This window comes from Myotis lucifugus, unplaced genomic scaffold (assembly GCF_000147115.1).
Source record: "Myotis lucifugus unplaced genomic scaffold, Myoluc2.0 scaffold_313, whole genome shotgun sequence".
Taxonomy (NCBI): domain Eukaryota; kingdom Metazoa; phylum Chordata; class Mammalia; order Chiroptera; family Vespertilionidae; genus Myotis; species Myotis lucifugus.
The window spans coordinates 779,251-796,056 of record NW_005871361.1 but is presented as its reverse complement, the minus strand read 5'-3'; the positions used below and the strand labels follow the sequence as shown (position 1 = coordinate 796,056).

At 43.0% G+C, this 16,806-nt stretch overlaps 1 protein-coding gene across 6 annotated transcripts in view; it reads right to left on the bottom strand.

The window, feature by feature from the left end:
• Positions 1 to 1,119: 1,119 nt before the first annotated feature.
• Positions 1,120 to 16,806, bottom strand: part of C2CD3 (C2 calcium dependent domain containing 3) — a 94,858-nt gene continuing 79,171 nt past the window's right edge. For 2 of the 6 annotated variants that reach the window (XM_006100453.3, XM_023764048.1), the window contains 5 exons: positions 13,300 to 13,505; positions 11,988 to 12,121; positions 9,000 to 9,161; positions 5,488 to 5,705; positions 1,121 to 2,412 (listed from right to left, as the gene is read on the bottom strand). In XM_006100453.3, coding sequence (XP_006100515.1) covers positions 1,472 to 2,412; positions 5,488 to 5,705; positions 9,000 to 9,161; positions 11,988 to 12,121; positions 13,300 to 13,505 — 1,661 coding nt within the window. In that variant the 3' untranslated portion in view covers positions 1,121 to 1,471. Of the gene's footprint in view, positions 2,413 to 2,610; positions 2,787 to 5,487; positions 5,706 to 8,999; positions 9,162 to 11,987; positions 12,122 to 13,299; positions 13,506 to 16,806 lie in introns of those variants that run through there. The other 4 variants (XM_006100454.3, XM_023764049.1, XM_014465890.2 and 1 more) reach the window with 3 other exon arrangements.

Sequence of the window (16,806 nt, the reverse complement as noted above, 5' to 3'; positions counted from 1 at the left end):
GTCTAAGCACCTTAGCCAGGCATACATGGCCCTTGAAGATCCAGCCCTACCTCACCTCACCTCTCACCGTGTGTTTACACGTGGGCTCTAACCACAGTGAACTGCTGCTGCCCAGAAGCCAGGCTCTCTCACCTGGCTATGCCCTGCACACACAATCCACTTTCTCATCTCTGTCTACAGAATGCCTATTCATCTCTGAGGTCCAGCTCTGATGTCTCTTACTGGGATACCTTTAAGCAGTTATGGCAGCTTCCTCCTCTTGTTCCCCAGCATATAGTCCATGTCTCATCACAACACTTAGAACACTAACTGTCATGGTCTGTTTACTGTTATTATCATTACCTCATAATGGGAACTTCTTGAGGTAAAGTCTGATTAAAATCTCTGTTCTCAGTAGATAGCACAGGGCCAGGCAATACTCGTTATTTTTAAAGAATAGCTGAGGGAAGGTCTGAATTAGGACCTGTGACTACTCCTCCACTGACCATAAATTCTGAGCACTGTAAAGACAGCAGTGTCAGAAGGTGCAATAAGGGAGTCCAGGAAAGAACTCCACCAGAGAGTTGGCTGTCAGTACTCAGCCTCCAGTCATTAAAGCCAACTGGGTAGGCTGCACATGTGAGGGCTGTTGATGGTCCTAAGTGGTTTCCTTTCTCCATAATGTGTCCAACTGCGTTTCAAAGGAGAAAGAAGGTGCCCCCTCTTCCCATCAACACTGCCATTTCAACTATGCCCACTTCCCCTCCTCTTGGCTCCATCACTTACCTTTAAAAAAAAAATTAGGCAAATCACTACAACTCTGAGCCTGTTTTCTTACATGCAAAATAGAAATAATACCTACCTTAAAGACGTGAGATGATTGAGTAAAAAATGTATGTCAAGTGCCTGGCACAAAGTAAATGCTCAATCAGTGGTAGTACTCTTCTTTCCCATCTGCACCCTCCACTTCTATTTCTTTCTTTCTTTTTTTTCTTAAAATATATTTTATTGATTTTCCATAGAGAGGAAGGGAGAGAGATAGAGAGCCAGAAACATCGACGAGAAACATCGATCAGCTGCCTCCTGCACACCCCCCACTGGGGATGTGCCCGCAACCCAGGTACATGCCCTTGACTAGAATCGAACCTGGACTCTTCAGTCCGCAGGCTGACGCTCCATCCACTGAGCCAAACCAGTTTCGGCCCTCCACTTCTATTTCAACTGAGATTAAAAGTCTCATTTCTAGGGCCAGCTGTAAAATACCCAATATACCAGGACAGGCTAATGAATGTGCTCCCAACACCTAAACCCAGCTAAAAACACTGTGCTTCAGAGGGCTGGTGTTAATGGGAGAACTGGGGCACCTTGTCAGTGCACGTGAGTCTTCTGAAGGATCTTCCCATGCCCCTCAGTGAATCCCATGAAGGTGGTAGCCACTGCTCATGCCCACTAGGCTGGCCTAAGCACCAGCATCCAAACTGCCTACATTGGGCTACTTGTGGGAAACCGTCAAAGGATACAGAAGGAGATTCTGCTTTGTGGAAACCTCTGATCCAGATGTCGCCTGCTTCTGCCTGATGTCAGGGCAGTTGATGGGTAGCCCCTTATGATGTTCCCTTTTGTTCTGGGAGGCTAGGTGTAGAGGGAATTTCTCCAAGCTATTAGCAGAGTCACTTAGCTCACTGGAGGCAGCTTCATCCTCAGCCTGGGCCTGTGGCTTGGGCTCCTGGTCCTCATCTGCCCTTGATGAGCAAGTGTTGTTCTTTGGGGCTCTTGAGAGTGTCACACCTGAGATGAGCTGAGGGTCTGCTAAGGCAGGCTCTCCAACCCAGGTCTTAGGGCTCTTACCCTCACAAGGAACAAGACTTTGGCTAGCAGAACCCTGCCTAGGCAGGTGGGAGTTGACAGCTCTTTCTGGACTGGACAGAAAGCTACTTCTGACCCTGAGCTCCTCTCTAAGGCAGGGCTCGGGAGAAGGACAAGAGGGGCCTACCCTCTGCACCTCATCAGGATGAAGGCTAATGATCTCACTTGAGTCTGACACAAAACTGGACCAAGGGCTAGTTTTGTCTGTTATGGTGGTGATCTCATTGAGTGTCCTGGGCTCAATGATGTCTTCTTCATAGTCTTCATCACTGTAGGCTGGGCCTGCCTCAGTGTCTTCATTGTTCTGCATCCTTGTAATGGGTATTGTGTGTCCAAGGGACTCATGGAGCATTACTCTTCCACTCGAAGGCTCTTCTGGAGTACGGGGAGGAGGGGAGTCTGCACCCTCATCTGGAGCTCTTGACAAGGGCAGGTCCGGAATTGTGCTTTGTTCTTGCATGGCTCCTGTGTTCTGAGCATCTGGGAGAGTGGTAACTTCTCTGCTTCTACTCCTGGCTTGGCGAGAACTCAAAGATGCTTGAGAATTCCTGGTGATAGTCTGCAGATCTAAACAGCAACAGATATCATTCTTACTACAAGGTAGGGCCACAGACCACTCAACTTCCCCACATTAGCCTCTAGCTTCAGAATTATTCTTGGGGGAAAAAAAAAGAACAAAAGGAAAAAGAAGTATTCTTGCAATCAGACTTTGAACAAATCTTAAAGATAATTAATCCACCCAAGAGTCAGTGAAACTATATTCAACGCAGTACAATTTCTAGCACTTTATTCTAATATCAGAAGACCAAAATCTAATCTATTTATGGTTGTGGTTACATCTGTAGAAACGCTTTCAGAGACTATCTGCTCCTGCTCAGGAATTCTTGGGAGCTGGGAGTCCTGGTGGGCATGTTCATGCTTCCTTTTACTTCAGTAATTACCTATATTAAAAATCAAAATGAGAATCCACTTATTTACCTATTTGATGACAACTATTTGAACTATCTATTTTACTTGGAAAATGAAAGCAAGGAAATATCTATCACCCAAATGATAAGGTAGGGAGGTTTACAGAGAAAATGGAGGCAGCATGGTGTGTTGGAAAGAGCAGAGGCTTTGGAGCTGTCAGTCTTCAGTTCAAATCTCTGCCAACTTTGTGGTCAACAGCAAACTTTTCTCTGAGCCTGTTTATCTTTAAAATATGATCAACACCACCCTTTTCACAAGGTTTTGATATAAAGAATAGATGAGATAATGGGCACATACTGTGTGGCACATATATAGACACTTAATAAATGGAAGCTACTAGTCACCTCAAATTGTTTTAAAGATGAAATGGTAGGGAATAAATTAATAAACAGGTGTAGCAAATGCCATATTTTTACATGATTATTTGAGAGGAGAAAGAAGCTGGGAGGCAAATTTGATTCCCAAGAGTAGGTATCACATCTCCCTCATAGCACCTAAAGGGGTACACAGCCTACAGAGGTCCTGGCTAGGCTTAATACACTGACAATTTTCAGGTGTCAAAGGGGAGTGAGTAGATGTATGAAAATGGAACATCCCTGCTGCAAATAGGAACAGGAACCAGGAAGTACACAACTTCCCCACAACTTGCTCCTGGCCCTTTGGCCTGAACTACCCTTCTGTCTTAGAGCAGTCTTTCTGCTTTTTAAAAACCAGCCTATCTTTTAAGGCCTCACTCTACTGCATCTCCTCCAGGAAGCCCTCCCAGATGCACCAGCTGGAAGGGATAGCTACATAGCTTTTTTCTACATGAAAGCATAAGAACATGCTATTGTGTAATTGTCTGTCTACATATTTCTCCTATCAGATTGTGAGCTTCTCCAAGGCAGAGACCATATATATCTGATTCATGTTGCAACTTCAGAGCCCAGCAAAGGACCTGGCACATAGATGTGGCAGAAATGAAACAACCATTCAGTAACTCCCTCTCAAGCTTCACTCATACCTACTTGTCTAATTATTTCATTAAAAGTGTATTGAGATACGATGGAGGCAGAACCTGGCTTCCCTGATCCCATCATCTCTTTCAAAACTCATTCTTTCCTTGTGAAAATTAATTCTCATCCCGTCATCCTCTTGCTTAAAACTCCCCATTTTCTTCCAGGAGAAAGAGTAAACTCTCAAGCTTGCCTTCAAGGCCCTCCAGCTTCAATCCTTCAGTTCTTTTCTCTCTCCTCTTTTAATATAGCCCTTTAAGGGGATTCCCTACTTGCTCTCACCTCTATCCCAAACGAGCCTGAAAGCAGAGACAATGCCTGTCTTGTCCACCACTGTACCTTCCTGGAGCTAGTAAAACAATAGTGCCTGGCATGGTTAGTGCTCAATAAATAGCTGACGGAATATATTTCCAAGCAAGAGGAAATCAAATACACAGTACACTTCTGGGGTCCTGGCTACCAACAGGTTAGATATCTAGAAAAACAAAGTAGGAATAAGATTTCTGGTGGCTTTTTTTCTCCTTTATAGAAGGAACATGAAACTTATCCATCCGTGTGTACAATTTACATATTTTCCTTGAGCAAAAATGACACCAAGTGAGTTGCATTCAGGTGCTGATCTAAATGATTTCTTAATCCTCACAGCACACCTGTTTCTAGGGCTTAACCCTGGATTCTGATTCAGTAGGACCCAGCAATCTGTATTTCAAAATAAATACCACAGGTGATTCTTATCTCAGGCAAGTTTGGAAATACTTTTTCTGGAGTGATCTGTCTGGGCTGCACAGTGGAATTACCTGGGGAATTATGAAAAATACTGATGCTGGGTCTCACTCTCAGAGATACTGATGCAACTGACGTATGGTGCAGTCTGGGCATCTGGATTTTTTTAAAGAAATATATTTTCATTGATTTCAGAAAGGAAGGGAGAGGAAGAGAGAGAGAAACATCAATGATGAGAGAGAATTACTGATCAGCTGCCCCCTGCACTCCCCTTACTGGGGATTGAGCTTACAACCCGGTCACGTGCCCTGAATGGGAATCAAACCATTACCTCCAGGTTTATAGGTCGACTCTCAACCACTGAGCCATGCTGGGGGCTGGGCATCTGGATTTTTAAAAGCTCCCTTGGTAACTCTAATATGCAGCCAAAGTGAGAACTACCACTTGAAGGGATTTTCAAAGGGTGGATTACTAACATCCAAAAGCATCTGGGGTGCTTCCTAAAAATGCAGACTTCTGGGCTCTTTTTATAATTAGAATCAGAATTTTAAATATGTATGTAGTTGACTTTTTCTGAAAATAGAGTGGCACAAGTTCAAGAACTGCTACTGAAGAACTCATCTAATCCAACTGCCCCCCCCCCCTTTTTTTTTTGGTTGGGGAAACCTTAAGAAGGGAAAGGATACGCTCAGAGTCAAATAGTAAGTCCATGCTAGAAACCCACCAAGCCCCACCCGGGTCTCCTGCCTCTCAGTCCAATGCTCTTTCCATTGCACATGTTCTTGTGCCATGCTACTATGCCTCTCCTTTCAAAACGAAGATGATAAATAAGTAAGATGATGAGACTGTTGGTCTCTGTTGGTCATAGGAGCTTGTCTGAGGATAGACATTCAACTGCTTTTTGAATAGCCACCCAGTGATCATAACTTCTCAACAAGAGGGGCCTGAGCCATACCCGTGATTAAGGAGCTGACTTGCAACACCAGGTTATTGGATTTCTCCAGGATGCACTGGCTCTCAGGATCTAGGCTGCTGGCTTCTGGCCCACAAGAGTCCCCATGGCTCTGTTGGCACTGCAGTATCGTCTGAGTCTGAGGACTGAGGGGAAGTAAAGGCTTGGTGAGCTTCTGGCTGAAGTACCTCTGAATCTGATCTAGCTCACTCAGATTCCTCCTGTAAAAAAAGAAGGGGAGAAGAGGACAAAAGGGTCTTTCACTGAAATTATAGGCATCTTTTATGTTCCCCTGACATTCTACTGCGTGAGCTAGGACCTTAATACCTCTCATTTGGTCTATTAATACTAGGGCTCTCTTTCTCTCCAATCTACCAACAACTCATCCTTCACTTCTCTGACTACAATCCCACCACCGGGGACGACTTTCTCCCTCTTCTGTATGGCTTATGCAATTCTTCTGATGCACAGCAAAAACCCTACTTCCTGGTGGGAAACACTCCTGATCATCATTCCTGTCCTCACGCCCTCTACCTGACAGAAAAAGGCCTTCCTCTGGATAACGCTGACCTTTGCTACCTCATAACCATTCCTGATCCTTCAAGGTCTAGCAAGCCTTCCCTGACCACCCTCTAAATTGGTTTAAGGGTCCTCTGTACTCCACAGTTCTTTCTATACGCTTCAATCCCATCACTTGTTTGTTTCACATTGATTTCCTCTGAAGAAGTATAAGCTCTGTGCTGATTCTTTTATATCTATTACACCTAGCATAGTGCTTGACAAAAATTAAATCAATGTTAAATGGATATTAAAAAAATTACTGTTAACACTATTTTAATAAGTGATGCTTACCACAAATATATTTTTAAAATATATTTTCAAGAGAGAAAGAGACTTACAGAAAGTCTGGTGGGTTTTGGGAATGTTCACCATGTTTGCGAGAGCGCTATCAGCATGGAAAGACGGGCCCTTTTTATTCTTACCATTCTCCAGTGAGAAATCACACCAACCACTACCACCTTCATTTGCATAGGATTTAGTATTTTATGCTTTCAAATACATTACCTTGTTTAATTCTCAGCCAACCAGATGAGATCAGTAATTACTGTTTTACAAATAAGAAATGTGAGGATCAGAGAATTTAAATGATTTGTCCAGGGTGAGTGGTATGCAGCTACTCAGAATTTGGGACTCCAAGTCTTGTGCTTTTTCCATGATAATAGGGAACATTCCTGTCTCACAGCTCTGAATGCTGGAACCTGAGTTCAAGCTACTCCCCCTGCTCTGTCCTTATTCCTTTCAACTTTTAAGGTGCTCACATTTCTCCCTTTCAAAGTCCATCACCCCAAATCATTGGTCCACCTCTCCCTTAAACTCCTTCACTCTTGGCATCTCCACTGACTTGCTGTCTTAGATTTTCCTTTAGTTTTCTCATTATGTGTTAGTTTAGTTTCCCTAACTAGGCCATGAGCATCTGGTAATAGAAGATAATATCTCAAACTTCTCCATTTCTCTAGTATACTCAATGTGCCTGATACAATTGGCACAGCATAGATATTAAATACCTGTGAAGTAAACCAAAAGTCTTTCTATCCTTTTGTTAGGAACAGTCTGCATGTCTTAGAGTCAAATCCAAGCTAAATGAGGGGACAAAGCTGATCCTTATTCTGTCACTGGAAGCCACGACTCTACCAAATCACAGTGGATTTACTTAGGTGTCTATATCTGGGTGTATGCCACATGGATAAATACCTGTAGCAGGAACATGCAAATAAATGTAAACACGGTGAAGCTTTAGAAAATATGCAAACCCAACTGGCCTTGTCAGAGGTTCTGGGTGCAGAACCTACTAATATCAAGCTAAGAATTTCTCATCCATGAAAAAGTTTATTAATACTTGCTCTGCAGGCCTCATAGGATTGCTCAAAGAAAACACCATTTTAGGGCTTTGTGAGCCCAAGGAAGTAATGCAAGATTATCTCTATTCCTCTCTATTTGGTAGAGAGTCATCCTGGTAGCACCAGCATCACCTGAGAACTTGTAAGAAATGCAAATTCTCAGGCCCGATTGAATCAGGAATTGTATGGATGGGTCCCAGCAATCTGTTTCAACAAGTCCTTTCATGCAATTCTGACACACACACATTTTGAGAACTAAAGCTCTAGAACCGTGGTTTTTAGCCTGGCGATTTTGATCCCAAGACGACATCTGGCAAAGTGTGGAGACATTTTCGGTTGTCCCAGCTGGGAGAGGGGTGCTACTGGTGTCTAGTGGACAGAGTCCAGGGATGCTGCTAAATATCATGGGATATGCCCCACAGCAAAATATCTGGCCCGAATGTCAACGGTACTGAGGTTGAGAGAAACCGCTCTAGGTTGAAGGAGAGCTCCTTTTTCTCTTTTTTTCAGTGGGTTCTCAAATGTGTTATGTGAATGACCTAATAAATATAGTCACACTATGGATGGTTTTACTTAAATAGCCTCAGTCTCCAGCTGAGAATCTAAAATGAGAATCTGGGCCCTAGCTGGTTTGGCTTAGTGGATAGAGCATTGACTGGGGGACCGAAGGGTCCTGGGTTCAATTCTGGTCAAGGGCATGTACCTCGGTTACAGGCTCCTCCCCAGCCTGGGCCTTGGTTGAGGCTCGTGCAGGAGGCAACCAATTGATGTGTTTCTCTCAGATTGGTATTTCTGTCTGTCTTTCCCTCTCTCTTCTTCTCTCTAAAAATCCATGGGGCCCTACCTGGTTTGGCTCAGTAGACAGAGCATTGACCTGTGGACTGAAGGGTTCCGGGTTTGATTCCGGTCAAGGGCACACGCCCAAGTTGCAGGCTTGATCCCTAGTAGTGGGCATGCAGAAGGCAATGACTCTCTCTCTCATCATTGACATTTCTATCTCTCTCTCCCTCTCCCTTCCTTTCTGAAATCAATACAAATATATTATAAAAAAATCAATGGAAAAATATCCTCAGTTGAGGATTAAAAAAATAATAATAATAAAGTCCTTTTCACTGCACTGCACTTATTAGATAATTCAGGGCTGATCCAGATGATCTATAATGGCCCTTCAATTCTCACAGTGCTTCTTTGGCTCAGACGCTGACTAAACTAAGAAAGAGGGAAGCATTACGGGACAGATGCTGGTCGGAAGAATTCAGTGGTTGTGAGGCTAAAGATGGTGGACAGAATGAGGCTTTGTAAATTGTAAAGTAGATGAGAGGTTGTGTAGCTAAGAGGGTAGTTATAAGTTTGGTGAGTAATCTAAAATTCCTGTATTTACAGTGCATTAATAATAGAGCCTCGTGAAGGAATAAAAGGTCCAAGCTGAGACAGGTTCGCATATGAGGAAACGTGTGAGACTCCAGGGTCCAATTTGACACTAATGTGCATGAAAGCCCCTATTAAACCTCCCAGAGTGGTGGTAGTTGATGGAAAAGCTGTATTGCAGGTTGCCATTGCCCATTCACCTGTGCTCCACTATAGTTTCCTGTGTCTTTTCTCAGCAGAGGGCCTCACCTCAGAGAAGTCAGAATGGAAGTATGGGAAGACCAGGGAGGTGTGGTCAGTTTGTCGTCACTTGGCGAGACTGCCTCTCCCTGCTGCAGGGATTCATGAAATCGGCGGATGTTCTGCACATGCTCTTCATGCCGCGATGCCTGGCTTCTTGCAGCACCACTTCTGTCAGGAATAAATGGGGGCAAATAAATTTCCATCCGATGAGAAAACTCCTAGTGTGACAATAAACAAATCACCTTCCTGAAATGGTATTGCAAATTCATCCCACTACCACAGTTCTGGCTTCATCAACTTCTTGGATTACAACAATCTCCTAAATAATCTTACCTTCAGTATTACCCATTCCTCTTGAATAAATTTTCCATATTATAGCCTGAGTGATTTTTTGAAAACACAGATCTGAAATAATGAGAACATTTATGGAGTCCTTATTCCATGCCAAGCAATGCTTTAAGCATTTAACATGTACTAACCTATTTAATCATCATCATTCCTCTCTAGTTTTGGCTTCTTTTATATCTATAAAACAAATTTCAAATTCCTTAGTAGGGCATTTAAGAACTTGACCCCAGCAATAATCTCTGTATTTTTACTATTATTTAAAAAACTAGAGGCCCGATGCATGAAATTCGTGCATGGGTTGGGTCCCTAGGCCTGGCTGGCGATCATTGGTCTATATTTCTATTCTTATGCCAGTACCACACTGTGTTGTTTACTGTAGATTTGTATTAAGTTCTGAAATCAGGAACTTTGTTTTTTTCAAGACTATTTTGTTTATTGTGTTCCTTGAATTTCCATGTGAATTTTAGGACTAGCTTGCCCATTTCCATAAGGAATCCAGAAGGAATTGTGACAATGTGTATTGAATTTGTAGGTCAGTTTGGGCAGTACTGCCATCTTGACAATATTAGTCTTCCAATCATGAACATGGGATGTTTTTTGATGTATTTAGACCTTTATTTTCTTTTAACAATGTTTTGTAGTTTTCAGAGAATAAGTTTTGTAATTTTTTGGTTAAATTTATTAAGTATTTTATCTTTTTTGATGCTATTGTAAATGAAATTGTTTTTTTCAATTTCATTTGGGATTACTCATTGCTGATATATTGAATTTGCATATTATATTTTAAAATTTTCTCAGTTTAAATTTCTAATATGGTAAAAACTGATAGATATAACCTATATAAACAAACTGCTTTGAGGTCATCAATAATTTTTAAGAGTATAAAGGTGTTTTGAAGTGGAAATATTTAAGAACCACTGCTTTACTAAGGTATAGCCAGTATATAATAAACCACATATTTAAAATATAGAATATGAGTTTTGAGATACATGTATATTTAAGGAATTTATTACCACATCAAGGTAATAAATATATCCATCACCCCTAAAAGTTTCCTTCTATGCTTAGTTACTCCTCCTTCCTTTCAGCTCCATTCATCCTACTTTGTCTTTAGGCAATAGTGATTTGCTTTCTATCACTATAGATTAGAATGTATTTTCTAGAATTTTATGTAAATGAAATAATATAAAGCATATTATTTTTTGTCTAACTTCTATTTTGATTCATTTTGTTGTAAACCAACATTGCCTTTCTTTTTATTTTTAAGTTTAATCCACTGTATGAATATACCACAATATGGCTAGCCTTGGATGGTTAGCTAGAATTTGACTTTTTGATATAGCTCTTTGAAGTGGGAACAGAAACATTTTTGTCTGGACAAAAAGCAAACCACTAAACTTGTAGCTTTTGCAATTACTAAACAGTGGCCTCACCACTGATCTGTATTTCTGTTCTTGTACAGTACCCTTATCCTACCCTTATGTCTCATGGATGGCTATGATCGAAATATCACCTATAAAATAATAAGAGCAGACTTGAGCTGGTGAGTGTACAATACAATATACATATGATGTATTATAAAACTATATATCTAAAACCTATATAATTTTATTAACCAATGTCAATCCAATAAATTCAATAAAGAAAAAAAAACACCAAACCAGAAATGATCTAAACCTGGGATCTAGGATTTGACAGATACATGGGCTCCCTTTATGCAGAGCACAGAGGCTCTCCTCATGTAGTGAGCAGGCAGAAAGCTACACAGCACTGCAGTGGGCCTTTGAGTGGTGTATTGAAGTATCTTTCTTGGAATAAAAGGTCTACTCAGTAACTGCTGCTGTTGGAGTGGCTGCTGCAGGGGAAGATCCCCTGCCTTCTCTCTGAGGTAGAGAGATAGACATGGGAAAGACTGGTAGAGGCAGAAGGATACCAGATGACACCAGGGCCTGGAAGAGAGTGGGGGGTGGGGAGAAGCAATCTTATTCTTAGACCCTGCCCTTTGACAGGATGAAATATGCTCTAGCCCGATATCCGTATGCATAGCCATGGTTGGCTTGGGTGAAAAGGACGAGCCAGTTGCTTTTTACAAAATAACCTGGCAAATTGGTTTGGGAGGAGAAAGATCATGATATCTTTCTCATACAGCTGATAACTGATTTTACAGACAAAGGTCACAGGCCTCCGAAGAATACAGAAACATATCTCTTGCCTGAAGCTATTCTTTCATTTTAAAAAAATATTTTTATTGATTTCAGAGAGGAAGGGAGAGGGAGAGAGAGATAGAAACATCAATGATGAGAGAGAATCACTGATCAGCTGCCTTCTGCATGCCCGCAAACTGGGCTTGTGCCCTGACCGTGAACTGAACTGTGACCCCTGGCTCATAGGTCGACACTCAACCACTAAGCCATACCAGCTGGGCTAAAGCTATCCTTTTGTCAGCAGTAAAAGTTCTAGTTCCTATATTATAAAAACGTTGTTTTCATAGGATCTTGAGGTTCCCAGATATTGTGACAGAAGGTCAAGAAAGCTCTTTCCCTGTCTTTAGTTTCTTCCTTTAATAAAGGAAAGAGAGAAATGACAAGCCAGCTCGAACACTTCTACACCGACTCCATTTCGTCCCATCATCAAGAAATCACTCACCTCCCAGGGGAGGAGAAACCAAGCTCTTTTGAAGAGGTGTGAACAAGTTGTTCTGGAGTCTGTCTAGCAATGCAGCTGGGGAATGCAGCATACACATCAGAGACAGGGAAGGAAAAGGGACGGTATATTGGGATCTGTAGAAGCAATGAAAATAATGGTACACTTGTCATCACAAATCCTTTTGGGACAAAGTAATATAAATAAATTTGTAAAATATATTATATACTTATAAATATAATTTACTTAGTATTTTCTATGTGTTGCGCACTGAACTAAGCAATTTACATGCATTTTCTCATTTAAACTTCACAATAATCTTATGAGATAGATACTGTTATGCCCATTTTACAGACTATACTATTAGATTGCCTTTTAGTTGCTCTATCTATACATATTTATGATCTTGTTCCTCCAGCTAGTCTGTGAACTCCTGGCTAGACATCGTTTTACATTTACATGTGAGGATAATGTTGCTGTGATATTTCTTATCTGATAGCTACCAGGGTTGATGTGAAGAAAAGTCCTTATTATATAGAGACTGTTTAACTCATCATTTTCTCATGCATGCATGCATGTATTCATTCATTCATTCATTATTTGGTGATGTCTACTCTGTCAGATCCTGAACCAGGCACTCATGATAGAGAGATGAATATGCTACAACCTTTGTGTTGATAGAGCTCCCCTATCTGGGACAGTTTGAAAATTCTCATTTCCTTTATAGTTAAACTCCATGAAACAGTTGTCTATACTTATTATCATCAATTCCTTCTTCCCAGTCTCTCCCTTTGAATTTTTTTAAAAGGTAGACCAATGATTAAAAAAAATATATTTTTATTGATTTCAGAGGGGAAGGGAGAGAGAGAGAGAGAGACAGACAGAAACATCAATGATGAGAGAGAATCACTGACTGGCTGCCTCCTGCACGCCCCACATTGGGGATAGAGCCCCCAACTCAGGCATGTGCTTTGACCGGGAATCAAACCGTGACCTCTTGATTCATAGGTTGACATTCAACCACTGAGCCACGCAGGCCGGGCGATAGACCAATGATTTTAATGTAAGAGTTTTAAAAATATTCAACCAATATGATTTCAAATTCACACTGCAACTAATCTTATTTTATTTAAAAACTGAGATATATAGTTCCAGAACATTTTTATCACTTCTAAAAGGTTATGAAGTTATTACAAAACACAAATATATAATGTGTTCTATAAGCTGGAAAGTACTAAATACATATAAAGAATTTTCTTGTAGGTTTTACTCAGTAGAACCCTTTTTGGTTAAGGATGTGAAGTAGGATACATACCAGTGATCCTGGGGTCTCCACCCCACGTCTTGCTTGCCTTTCTTCTTTGAAGTGCATCAAACTCTCCATAGGGGAGACAGCAACTTTTACCTGCCCCTGGCACTCTCCACTGAAGTCTGTGATGTTGTACCAGCCACAGACAAACTGGAAGCCAGAGAGAAGCGGGGAGAGGTCCACCGAGGCAAAGCCAATCACCCTTTCCTCATCTGTGGGAGAAAGAGAAGTGTGGCTAGGCATGTCTTGCCACTGAGATTGGAGGTTGCACACAGAGAAACTGATTTAGGGGACTGGGAGGTTTAGTGGTTCCAAAATCAACAGAAGAGACAGATAATGAGAACGAGACTGACAACCACAGCCTGCTTGCACTATTATGGATTAACTAGACGACGGTTGAATTTTGTGCACCGGTAGGGTCCCTCGGCCTGGCCTGCACACTCTCTCAATCTGCAACCCCTTGGGGATGTCGGAGAGCTGGTTTCGGCCCGATCCCCACAGGCCAGGCTGAGGGACCCCACCGGTGCAAGAATCTGTGCACTGGGCCTCTAGTATGCATATAAGATCTTTGGTTAATCTCTTCCTGCTCTCCCCTTCCCTCTGAGATTTATCAGTCTGTTCCATGTTTCCATGCCTGTGCGTCAAGCATCTGCCCCCTGGTGGTCAGTGTGTCATAGCTACTGGTTGAAAGGTCAGACACTTAGCATATTAGGCTTTTATATATATAGACTAGAGGCCTGATGCATGACATTTGTGCAAAAGTAGGCCTTCCTTCCCCTGGCTGCCGGCACCGGCTTCACTCTGGTACCTGGGACCCGGGCTTCCCTCCAGCACCCGGGCTTCCCTCTGGCACCCGGGACCCGGGCTTTCCTGCGGCTGCTGGCAGGCACCCGGGACTTGGGCTTCCCTCCCTCCAGCTGCCAGCAGGCACCCGGGACCCGGGCTTCCCTTGCAGCCCCAGCTTTGTCTGGAAGGACATCCAGTCTAAGTAGCATATTACACTTTAATTATTATAGATTCCCTTTTGGTATGGCAGGGAAAAGCTGGCAGGGTTGAGATGTGTTCTCTTGATACAGACAACTGGAGAGCACTCTTAAATATAAGAAACTTGTTCTTGTCCCTTGGTTATTGTGTCTTAGTGATTTTCCTCAAGGGACTGGGTCTTGAAAGAAAGCATTTGAAAGACCATCACCCCTGGAATTTTGAGGGATTTATTTGCATTTTCCCACTATGCTTATCTGTATTTTCAAAATTTTTGATAACATATTTAATTTAAAAATCACAAAAGACAAATAATCCCCTAGAAAACCAGTACAGGGTGCAAAATGAGCTTAGGCTCTGGCTCCTAAGGGGGCTGCCCTTAATGACTGAGAAGATCCCTTTCTTGGCCACACAGTTTGTAAACAGCAGAGCTAAGATTTGAATCCAGGTCTGTATAAGACCAGAGGCTTATTCTTTTTATCCTGATAAATAAGTATTGAATTAATAAGGTGAGCCTTGGTCTGCTTTACAATCTCTGGAATACGTCAGAGAGGGGAGAAGAATAGAAAGCAAGACAGGAGTGTGGAGCCTAACTAAATGAAGCAGGAATTCCTAGTGTTGATTCAGAGAAAACCTATTTATGATCAGCTCCTGCTGCATTTATGAGGGGTGGGGACATAAGTGAATCGGAGGAAGCAGCATGGGAGGAACCATTTAAACCAGACCCACAGCATCACTTCGAAACAGGAGGACAGCAAGAGACAGGTAAGCTGATTTCCTTTATACTCTATTTTTCAGGTCTTTATTAGGCTTTGGGGTTAGCTCTAAAAACTTACCACTAGCAAACAAAAACTGTGATGCGGTGGATGACTCAAATCAACCAAAAGTTTGAAAACCAGGCCCTAGCAGGAATCTTACAGCAACTAGTTTTACAGGAGGGATTTAGTGCTGGAGGCTAATTCCAGCATGTCATAATAAATGCAAGAAGTTCATCAAAAGGTTGATGGAACTTAAGGCTTCAGCAGGGCTGAATCATATTACCTGCTGCTGGAATAGCTGAAAGCATTTCCCAAACCTGAAGATCTGCATATATTATTGCCTGCTGCCAGACAGCTGAGGGCAGTTCCCTCAACCTAAAAATACTTTCCTGCTTACCAAACCTTACCTTTGATATGAATATCTGCTTTGCTATAGGGCAAAATCCTATATAATAAAAGGGTAGTATGCAAATACACCAAATGGTAGAACAACCAAACAACCAATCAAAGCATAACATGCTAATGATATGCTAAGGCTGCTCAACTGCTCACTATGACATACACTGACCACCAGGGGGCAGATGCTCCAACAGGTAGGTTAGCTTGCTGCTGGGGGTCTGGATGATCAGGACTGAGAGAGATGGGCTGGACATGCCCCGGAGCCCTCCCACGGTCCCTCCCCAGCCTGATCATGCACCGGTGGGGTCCCTCAGCCTGGCCTGTGCCCTCTTGCAATCTGGGACCCCTCGGGAGATGTCAGAGAGCCGGTTTCAGCCAGATCCCACAGGCCACTCCCCTTGGGAGGGCACCACATGCAGGGCTCATGGCTGGCAAGCGCTGCTGTGGCAACGTGAGCCTCTCATTGGGGACCGATTGGGCACAGTGGGGCCTGGATGAGTGGGAGCAGCAGGTAGGAGCTGCAGGCGGTGTTGGACTGCAGGTTTCGGCCGATCTCTGCAGGCCACCCAGAGGGACCCCAACCATGCACGAATTCATGCACTGGGCCTCTAGTGTGTTAATAAAAAAGCTAGGGGTCCAGAGACTCGAGGAGAACTTAGTTACTAAAGCTAAGCCTTCCCTGGCTCCCCTGAAAAATGCCTTCCAAATTTATATTTCATGTCTAGTCGCTTTATTAATTTACTCGCAGCCCCACCTCCAGATTCCTGAACCCTAGTAGATGCGGATAACACCCTGGCATTTAGTGAGACAAAACGTTCTAAGTATAGGAATTGTGAGATAGTTGGATGTCCTCACCACCTCATTTTTGAGTCATCCAATCTTATTAGCATGGTGAAATACAAATGGTGAAGGGTATATAGCTAGTCAAAATTGGGTTCAAATCCTGGCTCCATCAATTAATCTATACTAATAATAGAGGAATATGCAAATTGTCCGGTACTCCATCACAGTAACGACTGAACAGCAGGCTGCATGGGGCGACAAGGCTGGCAGTGGGGTTAGTAAGGGACGACCAAACAACTGAACAGCAGGTTGTGTGGGGCGACCAGGCCAGCAGGGGGTTTAGTGAGGGACGACCAAATGGCTGAACAGCAGGCTGCGTGGGGCGAACAGGCCGGCGGGAGTAGGGCAGTTAGGGGCGACCAGGCCGGCAGGGGGGCAGTTAGAGGCGACCAGGCCAGCAGGGGGGCAGTTGGGGGTGACCAGGCTGGAAGGGCGGCAGTTGGGAGGTGATCAGGCCGGCGGGGGGGTAGTTAGGGGCGATCTTAACGGTAGGTAGAGGCAGTTAGGGGTGATCAGGCTGGTGGGGGGGGAG